The sequence below is a fragment of the Ostrea edulis genome, chromosome 9 (genome assembly GCF_947568905.1).
Source record: "Ostrea edulis chromosome 9, xbOstEdul1.1, whole genome shotgun sequence".
NCBI classification, from domain to species: Eukaryota; Metazoa; Mollusca; class Bivalvia; order Ostreida; family Ostreidae; genus Ostrea; species Ostrea edulis.
The window spans coordinates 6,992,094-7,016,848 of record NC_079172.1 but is presented as its reverse complement, the minus strand read 5'-3'; the positions used below and the strand labels follow the sequence as shown (position 1 = coordinate 7,016,848).

At 32.5% G+C, this 24,755-nt stretch overlaps 1 protein-coding gene across 1 annotated transcript; it reads left to right on the top strand.

Annotated features, from left to right (window-relative positions):
- The first annotated feature begins 16,112 nt into the window (after positions 1–16,112).
- On the top strand, positions 16,113–21,589 carry LOC125658492 (zinc finger protein Gfi-1b-like). Its single transcript, XM_048889764.2, has 4 exons — positions 16,113–16,291; positions 17,822–17,974; positions 18,243–18,803; positions 21,265–21,589. The coding sequence occupies exons 1-4, from the start codon at positions 16,180–16,182 to the stop codon at positions 21,495–21,497; spliced, it is 1,059 nt and encodes a 352-aa protein (XP_048745721.1). The 5' UTR covers positions 16,113–16,179; the 3' UTR covers positions 21,498–21,589.
- Positions 21,590–24,755: the final 3,166 nt, after the last annotated feature.

Below are 24,755 nucleotides of genomic sequence, written 5' to 3'. Positions count from 1 at the left end.
CAATAGCATTCTATGATTATCTTTGGGTCTCCCGTTTCTAAACTTATGCGATCAATTTATTCATAACAAACCTAGAACAGCCACGGGACCAGTGTCTCTATAGTATTAGATAGTACACCTAGAAGAAAATGTGTACACGTAGTCAGTAATTATTTAAAAACTGCATTATCATCGCATTTAATTCACCCTGGTAGGGGTGGGGCGCAATGGTTGCTGTGCAAATCAGTTTGATCATCAAGTTAGTTGAAATTGATCAATGATATGTCTATTAAACGCAGAACATCAGAAACACACCTACCAGTTAACCTAAAACTATCAGTATTTATTAACACACCTACCAATTAACCTAAAACTACCAGTATTTATTACCTAAAACTATCAGTATTTGTTAACACACCTACCAGTTAACCTAAAACTATCAGTATCTGTTAACACACCTACCAATTAACCTAAAACTACCAGTGTTTATTAACACACCTACCAGTTAACCTAAAACTATCAGTATTTATTAACACACCTACCAGTTAAAGTTAACCTAAAACTATCAGTATTTATTAACACACCTACCAATTAACCTAAAACTACCAGTATTTATTAACACACCTACCAATTAACCTAAAACTAATAGTATTTATTAACACACCTACCAGTTAACCTAAAACTACTAGTATTTATTAATACACCTCCCAATTAACCTAAAACTATCAGTATTTATTAACACACCTACGAATTAACTTAAAACTACCAGTATTTATTAACACACCTACCAGTTAACTTAAAACTATCAGTATTTATTAACACACCTACCAATTAACATAAACCTATCAGTATTTATTAACACACCTACCAATTAACCTAAAACTACTAGTATTTATTAACACACCTAGTATTTATTAATACACCTACCAATTAACCTAAAACTATCAGTATTTATTAACACACCTACCAGTTAACTTAAAACTACTAGTATTTATTAACACACCTACCAGTTAACCTAAAACTATAAGTATTTATTAACACACCTACCAATTAACCTAAAACTACCAGTATTTATTAACACACCTAGTATTTATTAATACACCTACCAATTAACCTAAAACTATCAGTATTTATTAACACACCTACCAGTTAACTTAAAACTACTAGTATTTATTAACACACCTACCAATTAACCTAAAACTACCAGTATTTATTAACACACCTACCAATTAACCTAAAACTACTAGTATTTATTACCTAAAACTATCAGTATTTATTAACACACCTACCAGTTAACCTAAAACTATCAGTATCTATTACCTAAAACTATCAGTATTTATTAACACACCTACCAGTTAACCTAAAACTGCTAGTATTTATTACCTAAAACTATCAGTATTTATTAACACACCTACCAATTAACCTAAAACTATCAGTATTTATTAACACACCTACCAGTTAACTTAAAACTACTAGTATTTATTAACACACCTACCAGTTAACCTAAAACTATCAGTATTTATTAACACACCTACCAATTAACCTAAAACTACCAGTATTTATTAACACACCTACCAGTTAACCTAAAACTACTAGTATCTATTACCTAAAACTATCAGTATTTATTAACACACCTACCAGTTAACTTAAAACTACTAGTATTTATTAACACACCTACCAGTTAACCTAAAACTATCAGTATTTATTAACACACCTACCAATTAACCTAAAACTACCAGTATTTATTAACACACCTACCAATTAACCTAAAACTATCAGTATCTATTACCTAAAACTATCAGTATTTATTAACACACCTACCAGTTAACCTAAAACTATCAGTATTTATTATTATACTTTCATGTAAAATACTCGAACCTGATTGGTAGATAAGCATTTGAAAAAACATATTGTTACCCTCTGAGAACAGAAAACACGCGACCCAGGGTGATAGTATCTAGCAACGGGTAACAGTACTTGACAACGGGTGATATTATACAAAATTATCACATGCGTCAAATTTATGCGCGTACAGTTCGCCGTAGATTGCTAGACGACGTCGTTTGAGCGTTTGTAATAAACGCGAGTACCCGCATCGAAATACGAAATATCGCATGACAGTGATTGATTAAATGTCAACAGACGTAAGTTTTTCTGCTTTCCAGTTTACATAACATTCAGTATAATAAAACAAATATTGCATGTATTTGAGGGTAACATTGAAATTTTCACCCCTCGAGAAACCATTGTTAACCTCTGCTACGCCTCGGTTGACAATGGTTTTCTCGGGGTGAAAATTTTCAATGTTACCCTCAAATACATGCAATATTTATATATTAACACACCTACCAATTAACCTAAAACTATCAGTATTTATTAACACACCTACCAGTTAACCTAAAACTACCAGTATTTATTAACACACCTACCAGTTAACCTAAAACTAATAGTATTTATTAACACACCTACCAGTTAACATAAAACTGCCAGTATTTATTAACACACCTACCAATGGCAAATAAAACTTCAAATTACTCGCCCTTGATTACAGGTGGCGCACGATCCGTTAACGTCCAAGGCGTTTCTAACCTCAACTTTAGAGAGCGTCGGAAGGACACGTTTAGATTAGAAAGTTGTTGAATATTTAGTAACGAATGCGGATTACGGTTCGTAGGACCTCACTGCGCTTAGAGACGAACTTAGAAAACGCAATGCAAGACTCTCTGGGCAGAAAGGAGAACACGCTGAGAGTTTCAGCTGCAACCGAATTTTCTCTGTCACATCGATTAAATATAAAGACATTCAATACACATTGAACGTTTTTCACTATAAACTACTTCGTGATTAAGTTTACATACATCATAATTCTTTATAAGTTGTTGAATTGCATATGTTTAAAACAATAAGATGGGACCCCCCCCCCCCCCCCCTCACGATCGCGGATTAAGAATATCATTTATTAAATATATTCATATATCTTTGAATTTCTATTATAAAGCTGTTAAAATGCGTAGTAATAGTGAATGTATATGTATAACTTCTCTTTATAAAATAAAATTCACGATAGAGAAGGTATCGATGTATATAAGCCTAGAGTACATATATAACCCTTAACTTCACATTTAACAGTTTATTTACGTGTTTAACTTGCATCACTTACGTGATGACGTTACGGTAGGTAAACAGTCCTTGCGATTAACATTTTTTATTAGTCCATAGGGCATGCGAGAGCATAAAAATTGGCAGGTCAAAATTTTACTACCCCATATGCTAGCTGTACAATAATTTCTTTCAACTTCTAAATTCACGTCTCCATCCATATACATGTGCTATGATTGATATACTATGAGTTGGTTGTAATCTGCGTTAAAAGCGTCTGTATCCTGCGTAGGAATGGTTGTATCCAAATGAAGTTTGTCCATGGTGTTGCAGGAAACTGATGTAGGCCTACATAATTTGACCCATGTTTACTTTCATGTATAAGGATTTATCATGCTTATATGTACCATGAAAGTTCATGATATGAATGATTTAATACTAAAATACATCACTTAACAAATGTAGTACACTTTTCAATTTGAAGGTCAATTTGAACGTTCATACTTCAGATTGGAATCGAAGTTACAAATGAATATTGAAAAATGTAATGCAATGATTTTTTAAAATAAAAACCACAATGAACAATAGGCCTATGTATGGCTTTTATTATAAACACAACATTGTATATATGACAGTGGAATTTGTATTTACTTCACTTGGATAAATTTATAGCTTTATGAATTTGTATTTAATTTTGATAAAAGTAGATATGATTCAAACTTTATTTCTAAAAATTTCAGAAATATCTTAATCCCTTGAGATGCATTTTTCTTTTCGTTTGCGTCAACAGTTAAAATAGGCTAAGACTGGGACGTATTGGACTGTACTTCCGTGGGTCAGTTGATCAACATGACATAACAAAATAACCATGATAATGCACACTTTGATAAGTTATAAAAGTTTGGCAATTTCATCGCATATTTTGATTAATGTCATATGTATTGAAGAATCCAGACTCGTTTTCCCTGAAATTCAAACAATATTTTACAACACTTTTTGAATTATAACAAAATTAACAATGAAAGTAAAGTGTTGAAACTAATTTACAATCAAGTCATCAAAAACGAAAACAAGACCTAGGAATATTCACTTCCTTACAGTTACAGTCTGATTATAGCCACCCCTTCATTACAGTCGCGTCGTCGTACCGAGTGACGGCGGAAGGGGGGGGGGGGGGGGGGGGGCTGCTGTTAGCAATCGCGTTCATTCATATTTTGACAACCTTGGTTAACTCTAAAATTAATTTTTAAATGACATCTTAAATATATTTTTGTACCATACTTCGTTTATATATTGATGACTCAAATTTTCCCTGTTCGATTATAGATCTAGTCTATAAAGGGGTGGGGGTGGGAGTGGGGGTGAGAGTCATAGAATTATAAGATCATTGATGACTGTATCACTAAGGATAGATAAAATTTCAGCATAAAACATTAATGCAGAATATTACGATCTACAGAGCAAATGTTTAACCCACCGTAAATATATGTACTTTCTGCAACAAAGTCGTCATCTGATATCTGTGAAGTCGGACTGTACTGAAGACTCTGGCTGGTGTTTCTAGCGCACGACGCTGAGTGCAACTTAAAACGATCTATGTCGCTGTCACATTTGATGACAATGAACCAATTTGTTTTTTTAAAAGCTTCATTTCTCGGGAATTCTACCCCCGCTCCCTGTTTGCACAACAAAAACCTTACACTCTCTCATAAATCTATGTACACCGGAAGTCAACAAGGACGTAAACGAGTCTTGCGCCACCTATGTTTGAAATAGGGGAAAGAACTGACAAATATTCGCAATTAACCTAAAACTATCAGTATCTATTACCTAAAACTATCAGTATGTAAAACTTATACGGTACCGATTTTGATGCACCAGATGCGCATTTCGACAAATAATATCTCTTCAGTGATGCTTAACCGAAATGTTTGAAATCTGAAATAACAATGAAGTGTTAGAGCTATTATAGCCAAAAACCAGCATGCCAAAAAAGTGGAGTCAAATTCTTCTAAGGATAAGAGCTATGCATGAGGGAGATAATCCTAGTATTTATTAACACACCTACCAATCAACCTAAAACTACCAGTATGTATTAACACACCTACCAGTTAACCTTAAACTATCAGTATTTATTAACACACCTACCAATTAACCTAAAACTATCAGTATTTATTACCTAAAACTAATAGTATTTATTAACACACCTACCAATCAACCTAAAACTACCAGTATGTATTAACACACCTACCAGTTAACCTTAAACTATCAGTATTTATTAATACACCTACCAACTAACCTAAAACTATCAGTATTTATTACCTAAAACTAATAGTATTTATTAACACACCTACCAATCAACCTAAAACTACCAGTATTTATTAACACACCTACCAATTAACCTTAAACTATCAGTATTTATTAACGAAATGATCAATATACCTTTAACTACTAGTTTTTATTAACATAATGATCAATTTACCTTTAACTACTAGTATTTATTAACACAATGATCAATTTACCTAAAACTACCAGTATTTATTAAGACAATGATCATATTACTTAAAACTACTAGTATTTATTAACACAATGATCAAATTACTTAAAACTACCAGTATGATAAGATAAGATAAGATAAGATAAGATATTCTTTATTTCCTCCAAGGTTATGGAGAGTTATACACAACGATCAATTTACCTTAAACTACTAGTATTTAATAACACAATGATCAATTTACCTTAAATTACTAGTATTTATTAACACAATGATCAAATTACCTACAACTACTAGTATTTATTAAGACAATGATCATTTTATCTTAAACTACTAGTATTTATTAACACAATGATCAATATACCTTAAACTACTAGTATTTATTAATACAATGATCACATTACCTACAACTACTAGTATTTATTAACACAATGATCAATTTACCTAAAACTACCAGTATTTATTAACACAATGATCAATTTACATTAAACTACCGGTATTTATTAACACAATGATGAAATTACTTAAAACTACAAGTATTTATTAACACAATGATCAATTTACCATAAACTACTACCGGGGTAGTATTTATTAACATAAAGAATAAATTATTTAAAACTACTGTTATGTATTAACACAATGGTCAATTTACATTAAACTACCAGTATTTATTAACACAATGATCAAATTACTTAAAACTACTAGTATTTATTAACACAATGATCAATATACCTTAAACTACTAGTATTTATTAATACAATGATCAATTTACCTTTAACTACTAGTATTTATTAACACAATGATCAATTTATCTTAAACTACTAGTATTATTAACATAATGATCAAATTACATAAAACCACTAGTATTTATTAACACAATGATCAATTTACCATAAACTACTACCGGGGTAGTATTTATTAACATAAAGAATAAATTTCTTAAAACTACTGTTATGTATTAACACAATGATCAATTTACCTTAAACTACCAGTATTTATTAACACAATGATCAATTTACCATAAACTACCAATATTTATTAACACAATGGTCAATTTACATTAAACTACCAGTATTTATTAACACAATGATCAATTTACCTTTAACTATCAGTATTTATTAACACAATGATCAATATACCTTAAACTACCAGTATTTATTAACACAATGATCAATTTATCTTACACTACTAGTATTTATTAACACAATGATCAATTTATCTTAAACTACTAGTATGTATTAACATAATTATCAAATTACTTAAAACTACCAGTATTTATTAACACAATGGTAAATTTTCCTTTAACTACTAGTATTTATTAACATAATGATCAAATTACATAAAACCACTAGTATTTATTAACACAATGATCAATTTACCTTAAACTACTAGTATTTATTAACACATCGATCAATTTACCTTTAACTACTAGTATTTATTAACACAATGATCAATATACCTTAAACTACCAGTATTTATTAAGACGATGATCAATTTACCTTAAACTACTAGTATTTATTAACACAATGATCAATTTACCATAAACTACAAGTATTTATTAACATAATGAATAAATTACTTAAAACTACTGGTATTTATTAACACAATGAACAATTTACCTTAAACTATCAGTATTTATTAAGACAATGATCATTTTACCTTTAACTACTAGTATTTTTTAACACAATGATCAATTTACCTTAAACTACCAGTATTTATTAACACAATGATCAATTTACCATAAACTACCAGTATTTATTAACACAATGATCAAATTACTTAAAACTACTAGTATTTATTAACACAATGATCAATTTACCATAAACTACTAGTATTTATTAACATAATTATCAAATTACTTAAAACTACCAGTATTTATTAACACAATGATCATAGTGCAAATAGTTGAGGGTAAGGATGAAATTTTGAACCCGAGAAAACCATTGTAAACCCCAGCTTCGCCTTCGTTGACAATGGTTTCCGCGACGAGAAATTTTGAATGCATATGTTACCACCAACTACATGCACTATTTGTTTGATCATACTGAATGTTATAAATTTGTTAGGTGTATAGCATTTCACAGAGACGGAAAGCTTTTGAATGTGGCATCATAATAGAATGATATAAAACATAACGTTTTGTAACGTGTTTCATAAAATAAGGAAAAGCAAAAACTCAACATAATAGCGAAATTACATCAGAATGGGGATATATCTATCTTTTCCTTTTGTAATTCTCCATTTTACCTTACATGCCATCGAACAGTCTGAGGTGAACCGTACGCGCAATATCTTTGCGCATGTGATACTTTTTACGCTAACACTCGTAAACCGTTGCTAGATATAAACACCACGAAGGGCGTGGTTTCTGATCTCAGAGGGTAATATGGGTTTTTTTCCAGATGTTTCTCAACCAATCAGATTCGACTAAATCACATGCTAGTATAATGATAATTAATAACGCACGGATTAATCTACCTTAAATTTAAACAAGCAGTATCTTTTTTTAAAACATCCCGACCAATCCACCTTTAACTACCAGTATTTATTAATGCAAGGGTCAACCTACCTTAAACTACCAGTACTGTAAGATAGTACATCTACCGACAGAAATGTTTTCTTTAATTATTTAGCAGATTCCCTCCTACCAATCTTCCATGCGAATCAAGATTTCATATTTATATTTACAAAGAAACTCAATTAAGAGAATAATTGGACACGATTACTGGCAGTAATGTTACGTTACGGATGACCGTGACGTATGTTCCACTCCACAACACAACCATAAAACAGTCTCTCATTTATTTATCCTTTCTCGCCCTCGACGACAGAACTACATGTGCATTTAAGCATGTTCAACGAACAGACGTTGAAAAGTAGGATTCAATCGATCGGTGTGGGAAAAGGAATCAGTTACCCCCCTTTTTTTTGAAAAATGAAAAGAAAGAGGTAATCATCCAGAATATAATATGTGTAAAAATCAAAAAGTCTAAACACTGTTTATACTTAAAGAATATATTGAGGTTAATTGGGTTAAGCTGTCAAGTCGTTACGTTTGGAAATTGAGAACCAGACCACAAAATAGAAAAAAAAAGTTGCCTGGTTCATTTTGTTGACTCACAAGAAACCGTTACAGAGATGCAATGAGGACCGTGGTTTTTCAATGACAAAACCCGCAGAGTATGGTCTTTAGAAAGACTGGAAGCATGTGTTTCCTTAACAAGAGAACAATCCAAGATTCCCAAACCTGTACAGAAAACTCCGCTAATCAAATAATACAGTTATAATAGACAAAAGTGAAATTCATAGCACTCAATAAATCAATCTCTAAAGGACTCTACTTTAATAAACACTTTTTGACTTAACTGTAAATAGCAAAATCTTTAATCGCAAAGGTTAATCAATAAAACCACGTCGACGGCGATAGTAATTGTTGAAATCAGGCCAAGTACACAGTGGACGTTTCTTTGTGACATTTTGTGGCCAAAATTCAGTTCGCCAGAAACCTTATCAATTAGTGCTGTTTATTTTTTTGTTTTGTTATATACATGTAAGTCAATTTCATACAATTACTTTTACTCGGGGTATCGGCTTCTTACAAATTTCTTCGAAAACAAAATTATTGAATCTCACATATATACTTTCAAATCTTACAATAGACATATTCCACATATATTTGACACGGAGGTTCCACATGGTTCTAGCAGAAGACAATAAACTCCTCTCACTTCCAACATCATATTTACGAGTAAGCAGTATATGATTTTTTTATTGCTGAAGTGAGTCGAATAGTTCTTCAGAGTATGTGTCACATTTTACGTGACAGTGGGCTCGATCCTTGACCGCGACAAACCTAAGTCGATATCTTGGGTAGCGATTCTTCATTCGTCAAATGCTCGACATTATTATCGAATGTCGCGATTCTTCCTGAAAACGACTCTAAACAGCCTCAAAGTTTGACTGATGCATGACATATGGACGTATCATTGAGGTTTCTCTATAATACCAACGCCTGTCGCGACACGGAAACTTGTTTTCCGAAAGACCTAGCTACGACTTTTACTTCGAAGTACGACATTTGCAATCTATTTTTGCGAACGTCGTCAAGACAAGAGCGAAGCTCAAACCCATTGCCTCCGGTCACGAAGCGAACGTTCCAACTACTTAAGTACCGCGACCGGTCCGGAAGAAGCTGTACCTGTTATTTCACAGATAACAAATAACGATCGGGATACATTCTAAATCTTAAGTCTATGTATAATAATGTCACCTCCAATTCAAATTTGATATGAAGCTTTTATCGAAGAAAGTGTATCTCAAACTAATATTTAGATCCGCCCACACATTTGTTTAACATAGTTATTCTCCTTAGAGTGTCCAGCGTCCTTTTCAAATAGCAACCCGTTGAGTGAGGTTGGTCTATTTTTCAGAATGACACTTTTTAAAACATATCAAGTATAATCGCCCACCCAAACCTTCCCTTGCTGTCCTTTTTCTTTCAATTTTAGCGTCCCTATGCGGCGTCATCGTTTTGAACTTGTACAGCTGTAACTTACAGTACGAAAATGAAGTATAAATCACTGCACGGGCGACAAGCGGCAATCTAAGCTTTATATAACTCGCAGGCTTTTGCAATTTTTATGTGACCTCGAACTTTGATGTTGTACTGAACGTTGATGCTGTGTGAACTTTATTCATGAAATTTGATCTTTGATCATGAACTTAATGTTTGTATATGTAGGTTCAATTAATGTTGAATGTCATGTTGTATTTGCAAAAGTGATATTTGTATGGTGGTCCCATCGCCCATGTTGTTTGATTGGTTTGACATACATACTTTAAATCTGTGCCATAATATCTAATAAAATTTAGATCATAAGCACTATTTCGTCTTTGGGATCAATCCGTGTTATAGTCAGCTCCCTGCCCCCGCCACTCATTGATCACTAAAACGAATGATCAATGAGTGGCGGGGACGGACACCAGACTAACCGAGGTATGGCTTATCTTACAATTGCTGGGGATCAACACCTGACATGCCTGTTGCACGAGTACTGTATGTGTCAAGTATATAAAGCTTATGTGTGTTCTTTTATTGATTTTCTTTTTTATTTCAGTTAAAATAGATACATGTATACAATATCATGAAATAATTTTTTTTTTTTTTTTTAATTTTCATGTAACCATAGATAACGATCATGTGACATAACCCCTTCATAACCACTGATATAGAGATATGTGTAAAAGGGGCGATCACTCTACAATACATTGTTCTGCAATTAACGCTTGGTGTCATCGTCATCTCTTTATAGATTACTTACTAAACATAATTTATTCATCATTTGTAAATGTTACAAAAAATTATTTGGTGGGGGGTGGGGGTGGCAGTGGTGGTCTCCGGGCTGGGTGTCCCTAATTACCTTTAAGTATTGAACAATTTTAAGAAAATTTCTAGATGAAGGTAAACAACTCTATGCCACAAACATTTCAAATTGACAATATTTAAATGACGAGGAAGAGTTAACGCTATCTGTTATCTATGAGTATCATTATTCTCTGCCAAACTAATTTTCTTTTCCATCATCTTTCAGCTCTCATTCATATTCGATTCCACGCCTCTGAACCTAGCCTTTGTAAGAAATCAATTACAGAAATCAATATGAGATTAGATGTAATTAGATGCATGTGTCAAATACTTGGAAGCTTGAATAATGCTACTTGAAAAAAAAAGAATACAGATTGTTTGAATCAATGTATTTAGCTGGTAATAAACTTTAATTTTCTGGAAAAAAAAGATACTACCGTGTAATGTTTGCCGAGCAAACAAACTCGAGACAGATTCCTCTGAAAGCGCGATGGATTTCACATTAGATAGGGTGACATTTTCATTACAAAATTCCCATGATGAAATCAGCCAATAATGCTATAATGTGTAATGATTCATGACTGAAATCATACATGTAGATATATACATGCATGTAATCGTTTTAATATCTAGTTAAAGTTTATATACATGCATGTAATCGTTTTAATATCTAGTTAAAGTTTATATACATGCATGTAATCGTTTTAATATCTAGTTAAAGTTTATATACATGCATGTAATCGTTTTAATATCTAGTTAAAGTTTATATACATGCATGTAATCGTTTTAATATCTAGTTAAAGTTTATATACATGCATGTAATCGTTTTAATATCTAGTTAAAGTTTATATACATGCATGTAATCGTTTTAATATCTAGTTGATTTTGTCATTGATTACATGTACCTCCTTTGAAAATAATCATGTCATCCATTATCACTTCCGACCAACGAAATAGTGTACCAAAATAAGAATTCCATGTATTTAATTACTCTCTGAACACTTATCACTTAGTTTGTGTATCAGTCAAATTTGGGTGATGAAACTGTGTATGAGAAACCTACTGCACACATTCACTTAATGCAATGATTGTATTTGTCTGACTCTCGCATGTAAATAAATTCCTTCGCGCCTTACTATGTATACGAGAGTTCTCCAAAGGGAAATAACTCGGACGTACATGTATCTCGTTATCGGCATATTCGCTCCCTAGTAAAAAACAATAAGCATATAATTTGCCGTACATATACGTTTGTAGATTTAGTGTTAGCTTTGGTTTGGTACATATTTTACCGATGTAAAATGTTTCCGTTTGTCCTGAAAAAGGAACAGGTCGTCCTAAAAATGTGTTGGTGTCGTTGGTCATTTTAGTGTCGTGTAATGCGGTGTGATTGTGTATGACCCTCTTTCAACAAAATAACATGCTTGTCCGGATGATCGAGTGGCTTATCATGCTAGTCACACGCAGTTAGGAGATTTGGTTCTGCTGGTGGTGAGTTCAAACTCGGGGCGGAAGCGGCATGGGTATCCATATATAATGATTTTTTCGGAAATATAAACATTGCAATTAAGTACAATATGTTTGAACAAGTAAAGGTACCAAGGGACGATGCATAGGGAACATACTGTTATATAGATAAAACTATTGATATTGTATCTATATCCATTTGTATAGAGAGAGAGAGAGAGAGAGAGAGAGAGAGATCGTCATAATAAATCTTGTGTATCGATATATCTTTCCAAGACAAATTAAGAATATTAGGATTCAGTCCATTAGATAAAAGTTATTCAACGGTAATGAATAATTGGAATCTTGCTTAAATGGTTTGAAAGATATCTATCTAAGAGAAAACAATGTAACTGAGCACAATCTGAAGCTAAATGTGATGAGTTATATATACATGTAAAAGCAGGTGTACCTCAGGGAAGCACACTTGGACCTTAGACATTAAATGTATTATCAAACTTAACACATTCATGTATGTTGTTGAAAATACCGCCAACACAGCATCAATTATCAATAGTGATCTTACCAAAATCAATGAGTGGTCTGTAAAATTTAATCCTTCAAAAGCGGAATGCTTATTTCGCCAAACTAGAAAGCCTTTCCATTCTGTACTTTTTAAAATAATAGATTTCCATAAACACCTAAGATTATTATTTCCAATGAATTGGTGTATATTTTACACGTGGAAGAAGCTTAAAGCCGCTTTTGTATGTTACGTGAGCTGAAATTTACCCGAGATCGTTTTATCTTACAAAAAATATTTTTCTTTCGGCAGACTGGTACTAGAATATGTCGACATAATATTGGACAGCCTACCTGACTATTTGACAAGAAAAATTTAAAGTATGCAACTAGAAACTGCAAGAGTAGCTACGGGGGAAAATAGAATGACAGCCATATACCGGCATCTATTGCACAAAGAAACGGGTTGGGAGTCTTTTTCCGTTCAAAAAACTTTTCTGTGCATTCTTAGATTTTAAACAAGCTTTTGATACGGTTTGGAGATTTGGGTTGTGGCATAAGTTAATCAAGAGTAGAGTTCATGGGAAATGTATGTATATAGGAATTAAATCTATGGTCAGCTTAAAAGGCACAACTACAGATTACTTTAACTGTAATGTCGGGGTACGCCAAGGTGAAAATTTATCACGTTTTTATTTTCTTTATACATTAACGACCTAGACTACTGGATAGAAATATTATTGGTTTACAAAGCATAACAGATGCAATAGAAGATGGATTGTACAAGTATTTAAAGCTTTTTATGTTGTTATATGCTGACGATATTGTTATAAACTGAAATAGATGTTGATATAAAAAATGTCTTGAATGCTTTTTTTTTGTTGGTATTGTTCAGAATGAAAACTTAATGTCAATGTCAGTAAGTCAAAGATTTAAATTTTTTCTAAAGGCCCTATGCCAAAAAAGGTGTTTTATAATGATAACAGTGTTGTTGAAAATGTGAAAGAATTTAAATACTTAGGGATAATATTTTCCTGCTCAGGTTCCTTTTGTAAGGCTAAAAAGCACGTAGGTGAACTGGCATGGAAAGCAATGTATGGTGTAATAAAGAAGATAAGACAATACAATCTATCAGTGGAATTTCAGCTGGATCTTTCTGATAAAGTTGTTATACCAATTTTAACATATACCTGTGATATTTGGGGATATGAAAATGTTGAAATCAATCAACGGATACACTTGAAATTTCTAAACATGATTTCCAATTAAAGAGTAGTACTCCTTATATGGTATATGGTGAGACTGGGTGCTTTCCATTGTATATACAAATATTTACGAGGATAATTTCTTCCTGAATTACTAACTTGTTCAGAAAACAAAATTGTCTGTATATTATATGATTAAGTTTAGTGAGATGTTTTAAATCGTTGAAAATCTGTTTCATCATAATTAAAATTCATGACACAGTCTGTCCTCCATAACTTATATCTCTTACTTTTCCTTTCTTTATAGCTATAGTATATGTACCTCTCTTGTGTTTTTTAATTATATATTTTCTCTATTCACGATTCAAAAAGACGACTTATCATTATCATTTATGACCTGTACCACTGATTGATGGTGTGAGCGAAATAAATGAACCTGAACTTGAGAAAACCACGGACTAATCTAACTTCTGATACTTTTCAATCAATTAGCGCCTGAGTATCAACATAATACTACCAAACTCATCAATCTCAAAGAATCACAAGTTCACCAAATCAGAAATCCTTCTCACCAAAATGCAAATTCAATCGGGATGAGCTCGTTGAAAAATGACGACGGATGTAAGAGTCCGAAATAAGAATGAGATTATGTAATTAGAGAATATAGTTTGAACAACGCAGCTGGATTTTGCATATTACATAGCTTTCTATGATTACGAAACTATTGCTACTCAATCCTCATGATTATCTCATTATGTTCTTATTCGCTCTACTCAAACGAACATAAATAATTTATAAAATAAACACAAACACGTAGGTGTAGATATTAAGCGCTCTGAACGTCCAGTTTACTTATTTCGGATATGAAGCGCTCTGAACGTGCAGTTTACTTATTTCGGATATGAAGCGCTCTGAACGTGCAGTTTACTTATTTCGGATATGAAGCGCTCTGAACGTGCAGTTTACTTATTTCGGATATGAAGCGCTCTGAACGTGCAGTTTACTTATTTCGGATATGAAGCGCTCTGAACGTGCAGTTTACTCAAAACCACTGATATACATAAACAATTCTTCACACAGTATTCTCTTCCTTTCTACAAAATAAAACAATTTGTATTGATAAATCAAAGTACTCGAGTAAGGCAAGGGCGGGTGGGTGGGGCATAAGTTATCTACACTAAAAAGATCCTTCGAATGGTTTCACAATTCTACTCACTGACGGTGGTCAGTTAAAATCCGTGCAATGAATATTTAGATGTCACCTGACAAGGTGACAATTAGACAACCCAATAGATTACAGGTATAAATAAACACGAACACGTGTTATTAGAACCTTTTATAAATACATTTATTCTTACACTTTCCATTTGTACAAAGACAAGTTGAAGAGAGAAAAAACAGCAAACCACATCTGATGTTTGATTCGTTGACAAAACAACCTTTTGAATTTTGAAAATCTTTTCTTACTAAATTTCACAAAATTATCACAATTAAATCTTTTCAACCACACCATCCTACGTTTTTACTAGATGTACAGTGCAGTATTTACTTTTGAGGGCAAAAATCAACAAATCTACTGCGAACCACGGGGAGATGCACAGAAGGTGAGAAAGTTTACACATGCCGTAAATTAACGGGTTTTCACCAAAATCTTTCATTGTTTGATGTAACAGTTAGCTTCTATCGCACGAATAACGACCGTCTAATTTGCTCTATAGACCTAGAGGAAAGTAAATTAACCAAATCGACAACAAAAGTCACATCAAACAGACAACCCGACTTCTTTCTCAGTAAAATCACAAAACATACTCGGAAATATTTATTTAAACTCAAATATTACTTTCTCGACCAAGTGTTTACCAATTCAACAGCATACATAAAAGTTCTGTTGTTGAGGTCGCACTTGATTGGTTAAGAAGGATTCCACACACACGTGCCCAAACTGTACCGTTCGCGTGCTTTGTGTTCGAGGGGCGTTTCCAATATGAAATAAAATTATAAACTTGGTCGCGTGTAGTTATAAAAAGAAGTTATGATTTTCTTGGACTTCATTTATAACTTTGATCAGTATGCCAAAATCATTCCTTGTCAAGCATAAGAATATCTGCGCCTTCTACGACGGAGAGGCAATGGAACCAAACAAGAGTGCTTTTCATTTTGTCATGCCAACAACTACAGATCGTAAGTATTTGTGTGATTTTGTGCAAAGATAATTTGAAAATGATTTTCTGTTCAAAACCAAACAGCAGTGATTTTTTTTTGAGTTGGTCACGCTGAGAACTGTGAGTCTTTCATACCCAAAATAATAACAAATAATTGTTTGTTCTGTATACCTTCCCACTGTCACATGCATAAATTGTTCTTTATAGTACTATATGACATGTGTAAATATTGCAGTTTATGATAGTCTTGAGTGAATGAATTGAAAATAAAACTTTTAACAGTTCTCCTTACACTAAGGTACATGTAGCTATTTTATTTGTAACTTCGTGAAAATGAAAGGTACTTGGCAATTACAACTGTAAAGATATTCAGAAAAAATATATTATGCAATTTGATTTGAGGAAGAAAAATGAAAAGTAAGCATCAGCAAAGAATTTAAAAGCGAGAATAACCAACACTGATTATTATATATTATGACACTAAAATTAAACAAGTCGAAATAGAATGATTTGTGTCTAAGTTTTTCATTATGAAAATCCAGAACACATCTATTAAAAAAGCAATGCTTATTTGAGAAATTAGCCCATTTTTTATATACACGGCCAGATCTGAACATACATGTATGTCTTTTACAAATTGATTCCACAATTGTCAAAGATGACATTACTACAATTGTTGAAATCCTAAGTTAGTTTTAAGAGTGCTCTTACCATGTTTTTGATTAGCAATTCAGAATCTTAAAAAATATTTTTTTCATTCATATGATATGATATAATGAATGCTTACACAATATTTTTACATTTCTCTTATATTTTGTTTGTTGTAGTAGTAGTAGTAGTGTATAAATAAATTTATTACCAGACTGTTAACAGGCACTGTCCCTTAGTGCTCCCTGTAATCAGGTCAACATATTGTGGGTTTTTGTTTTTATTCTTTCATATAATGCTATTATTCTCTTTTATATAAGTATTCACACGACACTATCATTATCTGCTATCCCAGTAACTGTTATGTGAGGCAGTTGGGTTATTTTATTTATCATGTTCTTAATTTAAATCTTGTCTGCAATCAGTATTTCATATATAATTATATAGATATGTGCAGCGCAGAAGTGTGAACTCTGTCAGTATTACCAGTAGTACTTCTAATTGATTGTTATTTATTTTCATTGTTATAATTAATTGCCTGTTAACATGTACATGCCCCCCGAGGGCCCTTGATTGGTGAATAAACTATTATTATTATTATTATTATTATTATTATTATATATATATATATATATATATATATATATATATATATATATATATATATATATATTTAAAAAATATGAAAAGAAAACACAGAAATCCTCCGTAAAGGGGTATGCTTGTGTTTTCTTTTCATATTTTTTAAATATTAGTATCCGATTACTGAGACTCTATTTCAATTTTGGATATATATATATATATATATATATATATATATATATATATATTTATTTATATGAAATTATATAGTAACTACGAAAATCTAAAACAATTGTGTTCGTTTCCATTTTTTTGATAGAAAATGATTATGCAATCGCAGAGTCAATATTACATGGAAAAGAGATCCCTGAAGTCCGCCGCTCAGACAAGGCACTCCGCTCTGATAACTACCCCCTTCTGCAATCTGACGGGCTTTTCCGACCTTGGATGGACCAGAATATGAAGACCAGTAGTAAGTAGTGAATGTTCTGTAGCTCTGGAGATATATTCACAACAAGAACTGAATTATGAAATATATTCACAAGAAGAACTGAATTATGAACTGAATTATGAAATTAGTTTCCTCCTCATGTTTTAAACCAGTTATTGGTATCTTTTTGAAAATACAAAATCGAAAGTTTAGATAATTCTAACTCGATTAAAAATGCATGACCGTTTTACATATTCTAAAAGAAAGGGATATGCTTAAACTGTATCCTATTCTAAATTGATATCTACAGCTGTTGAAACTTTGGCGGCAAGACAAATGATGACGATGATGCATCCGGGTCTTAGGATCGGGTACGACACCCGCTATCTTCTCCACAACTTCCTCTTGTCCTATAGCCAATACCTCAGTGGTTATCCGTTTAAGTACGGAAACCTTTATCCATCCCCAGTGTCTGGGAATCTGAAGGCGAAAGAGGAGGAACAAATGGAAGACCTATCTATACTGGAGACTACAAATGGCGCTTACGAGTGCACAAGGTGCAACAAATTTTTCAGCACGCCGCATGGACTGGAAGTCCACGTGCGGAGGTCACACAGCGGTTCAAGGCCGTATGCATGTGAAATTTGTAACAAGACGTTTGGCCATGCCGTCAGTTTGGACCAACACCGCGTTGTTCATACACAAGAGCGTAGTTTTGAGTGTAAGCAATGCGGCAAGTGTTTCAAGAGATCTTCAACTTTATCCACGCACCTGCTAATCCACAGCGATACTCGACCATATCCATGTCCCTACTGCGGAAAAAGATTCCACCAAAAATCAGACATGAAGAAGCATACTTACATCCACACAGGTACGTCCTCACACAGGTATACTAGTATATATCCTGTAACATCTATCCTGATATTCTCTGTTTTCTGTCGTTTCCTTACATATCTTTTATCAACATAGGTATTATTCGTATCTTATTACATTTACACAGGTATTATATGTATTCAATTGCATTCACACAGGTATTTCATTACATTTACAGATGCATTACATTACATTTACATATATGCATCCTATTGCATAGGTATTCTATGTAATCTATTAGATTAACAAACATATTCTATTACATTTACTATAGATATTCTGTGACACTCACACGGATATTCTATTACATCTGTAGATGTATTTCCTTTACATTTACACATACATTCTATTACATTTGTACAAACATTTTATTACATCTACACTGACATTCTATTACATTTATAAAAGCATTTTATTACATCTACACATATATTCTATTACATTTGTACAAACATTTTATTACATCTACACATATATTCTATTACATTTGTACAAACATTTTATTACATCTACACTGACATTCTATTACATTTATAAAAGCATTTTATTACATCTACACATATATTCTATTACATTTGTACAAGCAGTTTATTACATCTACACAGATATTCTATTACATTTGTACAAGCAGTTTATTACATCTACACAGATATTCTATTACATTTGTACAAGCATTTTATTACACCTACACAGATATTCTATTACATTTGTACAAGCAGTTTATTACACCTACACAGATATTCTATTACATTTGTACAAGCATTTTATTACACCTACACAGATATTCTATTACATTTGTACAAGCATTTTATTACACCTACACAGATATTCTATTACATTTGTACAAGCATTTTATTACACCTACACAGATATTCTATTACATTTGTACGGGTAAGTTCTTTACATTTACACACACATACACATTCTGTCACATTTACACACACATTCTGTCACATTTAAACACACATTCTGTCACATTTAAACAGACATTCTGTCACATTTACATATATATTCTATTACATTTATACAGACATTCTATTACATTTACATATATATTCTATTACATTTACACACACATTCTGTCACATTTAAACAGACATTCTGTCACATTTACACACACATTCTGTCACATTTACACACACATTCTGTCACATTTACACACACATTCTGTCACATTTACACACACATTCTGTCACAATTAAACACACATTCTGTCACATTTACACACACATTCTGTCACAATTAAACACACATTCTGTCACATTTACACAGACATTCTATGTACTCGGACAGATATTTATGTACTGTATTACTGAAATTTATGCGTACCTTCTACTACATGTAAATATATTTGAATTAATGTTTTCCTCACAAATAATATTCAGTCGAATTTTATTGATCCCTATTATTTATAAATATCGACAAACACAGAGCTGGTCTGTTAACTACAGAAATTCTAAATCAAAGATATTAGTAAGATAACAGACAAAAAAAAATACATTTACATGTAACAAAACAAACAAAAAATGTTAAAGATTACAGGTTAGAAGTATATAACAAAGCGCTTATAATTAGAACAATTTAATTTTCTTAAACCAAACAAACACAGCTCTCCCCCCGGACCTGTAATGGAAAGTGTTTTCTACATTCTCACCAAATATATGATTCCTTCACTGATGGAAAATAATTCATTAGAAATTGATAAGCGGTTACTATGTTTAGTATGGTTTTCCAAATGTGAAAGGTTAAAATCATTTTCTGTTCGCGACATTAATCCCAGCAATATATCACAAGAGAAGCGCAGACCGACATGTCGGCCAGATTTTGTCCTGTATCTTGGTACAATCTGGAGTGACGCTCCTCCAACAGAGGCAACTCGGTAGTGAACGAATGACAATCCTAAATGTCACACACAGATTGTAATGGTTCATCTCGCTCTAAATCGCCGAAGCAGCCTCGTGGGACCGCTTAGGCAAAATGTCACCCCTCTTAATTGAAATTAATGACTGACGTTATACCTCACCTCCAGAGAATTGTTTGTTCCAAAAATCTCAAAATATTAAGCGATGTGGAAAATCTGTTTTATCTCAAAAATTCCGACAGAATTTTGGTTATTGGCATCATATAGATTCCATTTGTTTGTTTTCGTCATGTATGAAAAAGAAAAATATTTGTAAACGTATTCAGAGGGGCTTCTAATGGTCTTTACTAAACACATATCTTTAGAAACAATAGTTAGGAATTTTATTAGAAGACTGAACTTCAGAAAGCTACGACGTCAGCACCGAGCCTCTTAATTGTTGTTTTATAACAATTGATTTATCACAGAAGGTGGGGAAACTGGACTAGAAGAAATATTTCAGTTAACTTCATATGTTCTTGTTTGACATGGAATCCGACAATTCACAAAACTTCTTATTGAGTTTATGCAAACTCTTTATAACAGGTATATCTTGTAGGTGAAAAGCCACACAAATGTCTTCAGTGCGGGAAAGCTTTTAGCCAATCCTCAAATCTGATCACCCACAGCAGAAAGCACACGGGATTCAAACCATTTGCATGTGAAAAATGCGGGCGCGCGTTTCAGCGAAAGGTGGACCTTCGCCGTCATGTAGAGACGCAGCACACGATTGCTATGGAAAGAGGGGCGATATCTTCAATGATGTTCCCGTATAGCGTCCAGGGGAAATAACTGACAGATTCTTGACTTTTGTAAATTATGGCTAATCTATTTATAATGATTGTTATTTTTGTTGTAAATAAATTTGAAGTGTTACTTGTAAACGTGTATGTTTACCCCCCTCTCTCTCTCTCTCTCTTTCTCAGAAGATTATCAGTTTGAAACAATGTTGTGTATTTCATTTCCCCACGAACAAAGATGATTAAACATCAAAATCTAAGTCGTGCTGTTAATCGAACGTGTCAGATAATGAGTAAGGAAATATGAATGGAATTAGTTTTAAATCGGGATGACAATATCCGAAGATCGAAAAATAAAATCTTCGCAAAATGAAACTGTTAATTAATTTTCTCTGCTTTGAAAAAAAGTTTCTCTGCAAGAACACCTGGGATTTCACAGCTACACCTTGTCAATATATTGAGAATGAAAGCCTTTCCTCTGATCCCTATTGGAGTAATATGTAAAGAAATGCGAAACATGGTAATTATTTAAAAACCCAGAATAACGAATTCACCTGATTTTGTTTGCTCAACATGAAATCGTATCCAATTAATTACTGTATTGACGAGAGGTCGGCCCGGGATTAGCGGCCGGGGGTTGTTACTAATAATTAGTAAAGAGTACTCAAAGAAAATCACCCGTTACCGATCGATCGGGTCGTTTGAATAATGTGTGCACATTGTTTGATTTTGTGTAAATTTACGTTGAAAGTAAAGTCTGGGTCTCCACGGCAATATAGCGGCATTTAACCAGACCCTAGCCTGACGTAATCACTGATTCTATTCATCCTGCGTAATCGTCATCTTACCATCAGTCCCACTAGCAAATCTTAGGACCGGATAAATTCTGATCTGATTTTTTTCTTTTATGAAAATACCGATATATACGTTTTTATTTAATTCAATATATATATATATAAATACATATTAAAAGAGAAATAGAATAAACAGTACACAAAGTTAAAAATTTAACGCTTAAATTTTTAACTTTGTATACTGTTTATTCTATTTCTTTAAATATCTTATACCGGACACTGTGATTTTTTTAAAAACACAATTTGGATATATATACATATATATACTAAAAAAACATTAAAACACTTTTCGAAATATTTCAGCCGTTTCACCAGCCTTCATCAGTCGTGTTTATTCATATATATATGTATATATATGTTATCTGTGTGTGTGTGTGAAAGGTGAATATAACGAACGGTGATCAATTTCATAACTCCGACAACCAAAGAACTTGCCATATCTGTAATACGGGTCAGATAGCTGACGAGTACCATTTGATTTTTATCCTTGAATGTAAGTTTTTTTTTAATGTTATAGAAGAAAGTATCTTTGTAGAAAATATTGTCACAAACCTAACTTTTTCAAATTTTCAGAGTTAATGTCAACTTCAGACCCTAATGTACTTATCAAATTGTGTAGTTTTATATCTAAAATATATGACCAATTCTGTCCTCCTTAACTCATTTTATGTATATAAAACAACTCTCTGCTTTTTTCACGTGTACTTTGCATATAATATATTCTATTTGTAAATATTGTACCTCATGTACCATAATATGGTGTGAGTGAATAAAGTAAACTGAAACTGGTGCAACACCCTCTTTGCTCCAGGTAGTATCAATACAAAATAGAGAGTTGGGCAGACACACCAGAGGCGGGATCAGGCGCCCAGGAAAAATAGGCATCCCCTGTCGACCGGTCACACCCGTCGTGAGCCCCATATATATATATATCCAAATTGGGTTTTTTTTAAATCATAGTGTCCGGTATAAGATATTAAAAGAAATAAAATAAACAGTACACAAAGTTGAAATTTTAAGGCATTACATTTTAAAATATTTTTCTATTTTAACTATTTTTAAATGTAACATATGAGGATTATGAAATGAAAACGCCTGCGTTAAAATTTTAACTTTGTGCACCGTTGATTTTATTTCTTTTAATATATATATATATATATATATATATATATAATTTAATAGCTGCCCTAAGTGAAGAAATATTTAATATAAAGCACAATCTTTTTCAATTTCACTTATTTGGATACCCACTTCCGCCCCTACCCGGGGTTGAACTCACGACTTGCGGAACCAAACCTCCTAGCAGCATATAACCAGCGCGCTAAACAGCTCGACCATCTAGACAATTCATATACATGTACTTAATTGCAATGTTTATAATGTTTATGCCCCTAGGGGCCCATTGTTCGGCAATAAACTACCTGTTTCTGTATCTATACATATAAATATCACATTTGTTAGGTATACGTATTTTCATATTCAAGTGGAACATACATTTTTGTGTCTTCACATAGGCAATTTTCAACGTGTCAGAAAAATCGGGTATATGGATCGATCAACCTTTTCCCGATATAATTCAACATTGGTATCCTTTAATTTTTTGAATGAACCAAAGACGATTACATCATCATGCATATTGAAAATAAAATGGAAAGATAAAAAATATTTACATTTACCGATATTTATTCATTAATAAACCTTTGTTGTTTTATTATACATTTGTGTTATATTTCTCGATATAAGCCTTGTGACGCGCAAATGTCCTTCCAATGTGTCACAAAGAAATAGAAGTCGTGTCATAAATGTAAGCATAAGAAATAAGATCAATTTGTTTATGTTATGGGATATATTTCGTTCTTTTATATAATATATAAACCTAGTATAATACAAATAATCTATACATTTATTCCCTAGATGATTTCGGGGGTTAGATATTATTTTCAAACATATTCATCTCAAACCCACATGCACTCCAGGCCTGAAGGTAGATACCATTACAGACACTTGACCACTGGACCTAGACTTTTTCCTTTTCAAAATCCTTTTGAAATCATTTATTCCCCCAACGTTTATACTTTAAAAAAAACAACGTGTAACGCGACCGGTCTTTATTCACGATAAGGATAGATGCTATATTAAAAAGTCAAGGGTTAGATTATCATTCAGGTGCCCACATTTTTTGCATGACAACTAAGGAATCTCATCACAAAAGTAAAATCCTGTCAATGAACCTTCGGTCTTTTTCATTTAAAAATAATTGGCGCAGATAGAAAAGACGTTTAGAGACGTTCTCTACAACATATTTTACATGAGCATCCCATTTTAAGTGGTCGCTAATGATTACACCTAATAATTTGATTTCGTTTACTCGTTCGATTTCTTCACCCTCCATGATCAGACGAGGAATTTCCAACTTCTTACCAAAATGAGATTATCAGTTCCTTTGTTTTGGAAGT